Here is an 8574-nt window from a genome sequence, read left to right as displayed (position 1 = left end):
GGTGAACAAAAATGCAACAGGTGTTGCAGGCTTGCGAAGAAGACAGAACTTCCTCTGACAACAGGAGTAGCAAATATGAGCCTTATACTGAGAGATCAACAGGTTTCAACCGGCGAAATCGGACCTTGAACGAAACACAGCCCAGATTTGAATCTGATGACAATGAGATCTTAACACCAAACATGCCACCATTTGGCTGACGCATAGCAGCTTACCATCTACAAAAGCTGAGGAAATTCAAATCGGGAAAAATATTTAGGATCTGAACCAAGGCTACCCAACACTAAAGATGGTTCATGACGAACGGGCAGCGGCACACCGTGGTAGAGAAGGCGACGGAGCTGCGGGAGGACGGCGCGCCGAGGAAAAAGACTCAACATGCGAGGGTGCGACGGGCAATGCACGGCAACGTCGCCAGGCGAGGACGCGATCCCGCACGCTGAGCAGGTCTAGCCGGGAGCGAGCCCGCAGGTGGTGGAGGCGGAGAGGAAGAAACCCCAGCCGCCGGCGCCCCTTGGAAGCATTGGGACTACCTTGTCGACTAGAGGCTCACTACACGGGCTGAGAGAGAGTCTACTTCGTCGCTGGGCAACACAAATAAAAGAGTTTTTAGTGAAACCGGCCCATGAGAAATTAGGCTCGCGGTCCAGTCCTGAGTGGGCTTCAATTTTCCCATGGCCAACGCTGGGCGCCGGCGCCCCGGCCCAGTCTTTCGGCCGGTCCGCTGCTAGGAAAGTCAGGAACCGTCAGATACTCACGTCCTTTGTCTCAAAAAAAAAAAGATACTCACGTCCTCTTCCCTTCCCTTCCCTGTCCTTCCCAACACGCAAAAGCAAATAAAAACACAACGAGCATCATCGATTTCTGCCCCGCGACCTCGAAGCTCCGCTGGTTACCCAGCGCTCGTCGCTCGCTGTCGCCGCTCGTCAGTTGCAGCACAAAAAACAAAGAATACGCCAGTTTTGAAACCAAAAACACATGGTTCCATCAAATAATTAATATGGCTCCAGCAAACAATAATGTGGTTGCAGCAAATATGCTATGATTTCAGCAAAACATATTGATATGGTCCCAGCAAAAAATACACATGATTCCAACAAAAAATTGCTATAGTTCCAGCAAAAAAGTGAAAAGTGGTTCCTCAGGGAAAAAAGTCAATGCAGCAAAAGAATTCATGGCGTCGCCGTTGTATCCGCCCCAGCACCATCCTTGCCGCTTGCAGGAACTCAAAATGTTGGTTCCAACAAAAAATCTATGCAACAAAAATCATGGCACCCCGCCGCAGTGGTCACTCAACACTATCCTCCCCTGCTGCAGCAAATCGAGAAAATGGTTCCAACAAAAATTGAAAGTGGTTCCAGCAAAAATAGAAAAAGAGGGCAACTTACCGCAGCCACCGTTGTCACCGCCATCACCATCATCTCCGGTTGAAGCAAATCCTCGCTGTCCTGGACTTAACACGACAGATGTCCTAGCAAAAGGACTTAGGTGTGGAGCCATCACAATTAGGTTAGCTCGAAGGGGTTGAACGGGACAAAAGAAACAAAGAGTTTTACCCAGGTTCGGCCCCTCCTAATGAGGTAAAAGCCTACTTCTGCTTTCGGTTGTATTGCTTGGGTTTCGATTACCAGGGAGCGAATACGCTTGACCTAGTTCTTGATTCACTGTTTCTTGAGTTAACCCGTCGCCGAGTCACCCCTTTATATACAGGTTAATGCCCGGCGGCTTACAGAGTCTCGGCCGGCTCACACAAATGTGACCGGCTTAGTTTCTAACTAAGCTTACCTTACAGGACAAGTTAAACATACGGCGGCTCGCACCTTTGGGCCTCAAATCGCCTCCGGGTCTTGGGCCGTCAACAAGCCTGCTCTACAAACCGCCATCTTCATGTCTTCGTGGATCTGGCCTCTTCGCCTTTAAGCCGCCAGTGGTATGACCCGACCCCTCCTGGGCGAGTCATACCCAGTAGTTACATCCCTAACATTAGGCCAGGTTAATTTGAACTTGTTCACATCAATCTTTACCACTTGACTTAGCAGAATCTTCCATCATGAATTCCTCATCAACTTGTTGTAACCCGCCATGACGTCACATCACATAGCCGCGGTAACCCGCCATGACATCATGCGCATTAACTTCGCACAAACTCAGGATATCTCAACAAATCCTTATCTTAATGGACCTCCCGAAAATTGAGGCGTCCATGTAACGACATAATCATTTTTCAGCCTCCTCAATTCCCACGCATGCTGCCTAATCACTTCCTTATAAATAAATAAAAAGAAAGAAAAACTCATCCTCCCCTTTTTTGAAACATTACATAATAAATAAATAACAAAGGTCATGCCAAAATGTTCAACATTTTCCTCCCGATTTTCCTTTTTGTACAATTATTTTGGTTTCGGATGCACTTTTTTTAGAAAAGGAGGAGGCCCCGGGCTCTGCATCTGGACGATGCATGCAACAACTTTATTAATAATTCACACAAGATCTTATAAAGTCATACAACAGTAAGACTAAAACCACCGTCTAGGCGACATCTGTCGCTACTCCTATTCAGTTGATGAAGTGATGCTGATAGTCTGGGCCTAATACCAAACAGATCTCGCAGCCAAACCTAACATCTAAGATTGAGATCCCAACCAGGACTCCTGCCGAGTATGGGGCACCTACCAGTCCGACGCACTCCTCAACCAGGACGCCATCTTCAGTGATGTACTACTGCATCTACCTTGCCCGGTCTACCTGCTGTCGACGCCACCACAACGCCATACAACACCACCATCCTGCGCTCGTCCATCATCACACGCCCACCGGCGAGACTCCGCTGCTCCATGTCGCTGAGACCCGCCGTTGTCGACGTGCCAGATGCCGCGTCGCTCCTCCGTCGTGAACACCACATGTTGCCACGGGTCCCATCCCCTAACCGAGCACCCAAACGCCCCAGGCGGCGCCTCCAAGAAGAGTACGACACACGTAGTGCCGCCGCTGCCCAATCTAAGAAGATTTTGGGTTTTCACCCGGGCATGGGGGCGGGGTGGAGGGCATGGACCTCGATGGCGCCTGCAAGGAGGAGAACGGCGACCCTGGTCGTCGCCACCGTCGGGATGAACGAATCATCCAGAGTTTCCTCCGGTCCGATGGCACCTCTACCAGCCCCGCGAACGCACCAAGGCCGACGACCGCGATTGTAAGCCACCAAGTGCGGCGGGAGAGAGCCTGCAGCGTGGAGGAGATCCACCGGCAACTCACCGCCCACGCGGTCAAGACGCCGTCCATCCACCCCACGCGAACGTCGCCAGCCGAGGGCGCCGTCGCTAAGCCTTACGGGGCCGCCGCCCCAGGTCCAGGTTCCTCCACGATTGCCGGAGTGGCGAGATCCTCCATCGCGCGGGCAACGCCATCGCCCAAGCCCGCCGTCGACCAATCCCGCCACCGCCGGGAGCCCGCACGCTGCCGGGAGTCCCACACCCATGGATCTGAGCGCACATGCACCGTCGCGAGCCCGCCGTCTCCGGGATCCGCCACACAGACGGGAGGGCCGCACCCCGCGGATCAAGACGCCCGCGCCACCGTGGATCCGGAAGAGAGGGAGGAGAGACCCTCCACCGCCGCCGTCGCACGCACGGGCTTTGCCTGGCGCCAACCATCGGCAGCGGCGGAGGGAGAGAAGGGCGCTGGAGGGTTATTAGGCGGCGGCGGCGGCTGAGCCCTCCCGAGCCGCCCGCGGGGGAGGCGACGCGAGGGGGAGGCGGACAAAGTAAACCGAACACTGTGAAACTGGTGATCTACCTAGAGGACGCACTTGTCTCGGTAAACCAGAAAAACCAAGTAATAAGACCGCAAACCGAAGACTGTGAAACTGGTGACGGGCCGTTTCAGCGTCTCTGTCGGTATTGTGAACCCTGCTTGTAATGATCCATGCATGCTGGGGGGTGTGGGTATGTGCATCCGGCCGGCTTAGCTACTTTCCTCACGAGGCATGACCTAGCTAGACTTGAATTGCCGGCATGTTTTACCTTGGAGTAGCAATAATCCGTCGAATCGTGGGAGACAGCAGGCAAGAACCCACTTAGTCTGTACTCCTAATGGACGAATTGGTTGAATAGTCCCCCCCACTTTCAACCGGTTTATTTTCAATCGGTTTATTTTCAACCGGTTTTTTTTCGCCCCACCTCCCACAAGCCCCTCCCACCGGTTTTTTTCTTTTCTCGTCTGACCGGCAATACCCAACGTATTTATGGTAATCAATCATAATTAATCCACGTATAGTAATAAATCAATCCAGGTATGGTAAGGTCATAACTCAGGAAATTTTGAATATGGTAATTATATGGTAATAAATTTAAATTACCCCAAAGGCTATCAATTCAGGTATGGTAAGATCATAACTCGGGAAATATCGAATATGATAATAAATTTAAATTACCCAATGTATTTATGGTAATCAATCATAATTAATCCACGTATAGTAATAAATCAATCCAGGTATGGTAAGGTCATAACTTAGGAAATTTTGAATATGGTAATTATATGGTAATAAATTTAAATTACCCCAAAGGCTATCAATCCAGGTATGGTAAGGTCATAACTCGGGAAATATCAAATATGGTAATAAATTTAAATTACCACCAGGTATGGTAAGGCTATCGATCCAGGTATGGCACGCCCTCACCTGATCACCTATCACAATCTCCAGCCCCACGCACGCACCAAAGAACCCACCCGGCACCAAACGCAGCTCCTCTTGATCCCCTCGAGTAAACGCCGCCACCGTCGTGCGATCTTCCTGACACAGACGCCGTCGCCGCCTCCTTCCCACCTACGGCGTCCCCCACATCCATGGTGACGGCGCTCGCGTCCTACACTGACCCTCCGCCTCATATAGGTTGGTCGTTGATGGAGTGGGATGTGCCGCTGCGGTTTGGGGAGGCGCAATCACGATCTGGTTGGGATCTCAGTGTGGACTCTTCTCTGCGATGAAGGATGGCGCTGCCTCCCTGGCAAATGGGATCGGAGGAAGGGGCTCTACGTCGTGAATGTCGGCGAGGCAGCGGACGAGGCGCAACCGCAGACACCGCCGCCGCCATCCTCATCCACCTCCTCCACCATCCTTCCCAGCCGTCGTCGGGGGCACCCGCCATCTGCGCTCTAGCCCACCCGCTCCCTCCTATCCCCTCCCCTTGCCTGCCAGCCCCGTGATCCACCGCACAGATGGCAGGTACTACAGCGACCTCCTCCCCAGCGGATCCGGCCTCCTCCGATGGAGATCCATCCTGGGCACCGCCTTATTCTCATGCGTGCACGTCTATATCAACGTCTCATTCCACCTCACCTGAGCCTTTACCTTCCCACCTCTGCTTCAGATCCACATCACTTTGCAAGGTATGTGCTTGATTGTTCCGAACTGGATCGATGGATTGTGCAAGGTACTTTGGGTGTCATCATTGACGGCAATTGTCACGCCATGCTACCATCGGAGGGGTCCCTCATCGATGATTAGGGTCTTCCGAACTGCACGAGCTCCATTGATAAGGATGTTTTTAATTCTGGTTTTGCCTACATGCTTTCTTTGCCTGTATCTACTTAGCTAATGTCTTCTTATAGATAGTAGCTGCTGAAGTGGTGATCAAAGTTGTTCACTATAAGGAAACAACCATGGTAACAAAAGTGTATATTCCCTGACCTTTGACCTGAAGTACTTTTTCATTAGAAACTTGCAACAGCCAGGCATTGAAATTAGCAACAGCTCCGTATGTACTGAACTAATTTGCAGCAACACGTACTAAACTACCCCACTATGGACTACATATATTTAGGAACGGAGGGATTAAAACTCTAGCAAACAGCAAACATGATCTCCTCTTCCAGTAAGCCAGTGGTAACCATCTTTGTCCCTGAATTACTGGACTGCTTAGTGCTTACAGAAGTAAGCTTGTTACTTTTTTGTGGTCTCTTGCAGATATGTACAATATATTATGGGGAGATTGCAGGAACTTCTGAACCGGTCGTCCAACAGTAGGTTCGTACTTCATACCAGCTCGAGGTCATCATGATGAAACCCTTGACGTCCCATCTTTATCAATGGAAGTGGAAGAGCACGAAGTCGAGATTGGATAGGAGTTTGAGTTCTTTTTGGCACCGATCGGTTCCCCACTTTAGAGATGTATTTTTTTTGCGTGCGAGCAAACAGTGGGTTGATTCTAAAAGGGATAGGCACTTTTCAACAGAAGTGCATGACGGACCAAAAATATGACCTCATTTTATTCGTTTGATAGATATCGTATTATTCGTTCGGTGAAATTTCCTAATATTTGATTGTTGTGTTTCTAATTAGAGCACCCCATAATCACCCAATATGAGGGGATGATAAATGAAAGATACTGATTATAAATTTTGAAGAGCCCGGGCGTTATACTAGTACTACTTATTGATCCAATCAATCGCTTGCCTTTATATGGTGCTTAATTATCAAATCCCAATATAATGTGAGTCAGACAGTCGTCAGTAAATCAGCGACGCAGCGGGTTGGCTTGAATGGACCAGGTCACAATCCATCACCATGCACGTGCGTAAATTTGGCAGCAGGCAATAAACCAAGGCCATTGGTACTAGCAAGTTGCAACTTGCAAGATCGCATAGGCAGGCGCCCATGGTTAGGGTGCGCACGTAGTTATTGCCTTCTCCTGCAGTTTTTGATTTCCCATTTGAATGAATTTGCACCAAAGTAACTTTCCAAGTTGCAAGCCTACATGGCTACATATAATATATATGCATGGCGCGAGAGGACTCTCCATAACCAGTATCATCTCACTCACCATTCGTTCATTCATTCACTCACAAATTAAGACAAGATGGGCGCCTCATCACTCGTGGAGCACTGCGCCACCGTGGTCGTCGTGGTGCTCCTCGCCGCAGCCGCAGCGGCACGGACGAATAACGAGTGCCACCCCGGCGACAAGGCGGCGCTGCTGGCCATCAAATCCGCCTTCGGCAACGCCTCCTACTTCAACTCATGGACGTCCGCCACCCCGTGCTGCGAGTGGGCCAACGTCTCCTGTGACGGCTCCACGCACCGTGTCGTCGGCGTGTCCTTGGTGAACGACGCCAGCCTCGCCGGCCCGTTGCCCGGCGCCGCCATCGCCCGGCTCACCGCGCTGCAGCAGCTGGTGCTGAACTACGTGCCCGGCGTGAACGGCACCATCCCGCGCGACCTCACCCGCCTCAACGCCACCCTCAGCTTCCTCGACATCATCTCCACGGGCATCTCCGGCCCGGTGCCGTCGTTCCTGTCGGAGATCACGGCGCTCGGCTACCTCAGCCTCTCCTCCAACAAGCTCACGGGCCCAATCCCGGCGTCGCTCGGGGACATGCCCAACCTCTACTTCCTCGACCTCGGCTATAACCGCCTCACGGGCACGATACCGCCTCAGCTCCTCAGGAAGGGCTCATACCTCTACCTCTCCCACAACAAGCTCACCGGCAGCGTCCCGGCCGAGTTCGCCGCCGTGAATTTCTGGACCATCGACCTGTCGTATAATGGGTTCAAGGGCGACGCCTCGTTCCTGTTGGGCGCGAACAAGCCGCTGCTGAACCTGGACCTGTCGCACAATGCCTTCAGCTTCAACCTGTCCGCCGTGCAGCTGCCCGAGGGCCTCAACAGCTTGGAGCTGAGCCACAACGACATCTACGGCGACATCCCAGAGATGGTGGTGGACATGATGCTGAATTATTTGAACGTGAGCTACAATCGCCTCAGCGGCGTGGTGCCCGCCGGTGGCAACATGGCCTGGTTTGATCAGTCCTGCTTCCAGCACAACAAGGGGCTGTGTGGAAGTCCACTTCCACCCTGCAAGCAGTGATCGTCGTCTCCACTCTCGACCAACCCGTACGTCCGGCTGTAATCTGATGGATGGATAATTACAACTTTATTATCATATAAGAAATAAAGGATAGCATCCCTGTGGCTTACTACTACTGTTTACTGCGTGTTTTCATCAGTTGGATTAGCCTGCTGCTTGTTAGACTACTCATAGTGGGGAGTAACTTAGAGTAGTAACATGCATATGTTACTAGTCTATGTTATCTTTATAGTGGGGAGTGACTTAGATTAGTAACTTAATTTATTAGCTTATAGATTTATCTTGTGTTGGTATGTGTGATGTTATTCATAGTATGAGTAACTAGCTATGTTACTCAAATCATCTCTCACTATTAAATCATTGTCACATAAGCAATTTGCTGAGTTGAACCTTATATTACTCCTGAATGAGCAATGCTAGACCTACGTACAAGTCCTACGTGCTGATGTGGCCCAATAACAGATAGAAATTTCTGTTGCCTCAACAGCACTACAGCAGACGTGCTGGTCCACAGTTCTCAGCCTGTGTTTGGTTTGAGTCATGTCCCCGGACGAGACAGGACAGTCCCATTCCATTTTTCGTGGTGTTTGATTCAGAGGCGAGATGGAGTGGGACGACCCAAGCAGGGCCCCCTCGTGGTGTCACAAATACTTGAACTGCTGCGGTGACTAGGTACATACAGTGGGTCCTAGTCATTATTTTCTCAGTTCTG

The 8574-nt window shown here is 51.1% G+C and overlaps 1 protein-coding gene across 1 annotated transcript; it reads left to right on the top strand.

Annotated features, from left to right (window-relative positions):
- Nucleotides 1-6854: 6854 nt before the first annotated feature.
- Nucleotides 6855-7862, top strand: LOC125534127 (polygalacturonase inhibitor-like). Its single transcript, XM_048697423.1, has one exon. It carries the CDS (start codon nucleotides 6855-6857, stop codon nucleotides 7860-7862), a length of 1008 nt encoding a protein of 335 aa, XP_048553380.1.
- Nucleotides 7863-8574: the final 712 nt, after the last annotated feature.

The sequence above is a fragment of the Triticum urartu genome, chromosome 2 (genome assembly GCF_003073215.2).
Source record: "Triticum urartu cultivar G1812 chromosome 2, Tu2.1, whole genome shotgun sequence".
Classification (NCBI taxonomy): domain Eukaryota; kingdom Viridiplantae; phylum Streptophyta; class Magnoliopsida; order Poales; family Poaceae; genus Triticum; species Triticum urartu.
The sequence above is the reverse complement of the archived record's forward strand: the minus strand, read 5'-3'. Positions and strand labels throughout refer to the sequence as shown.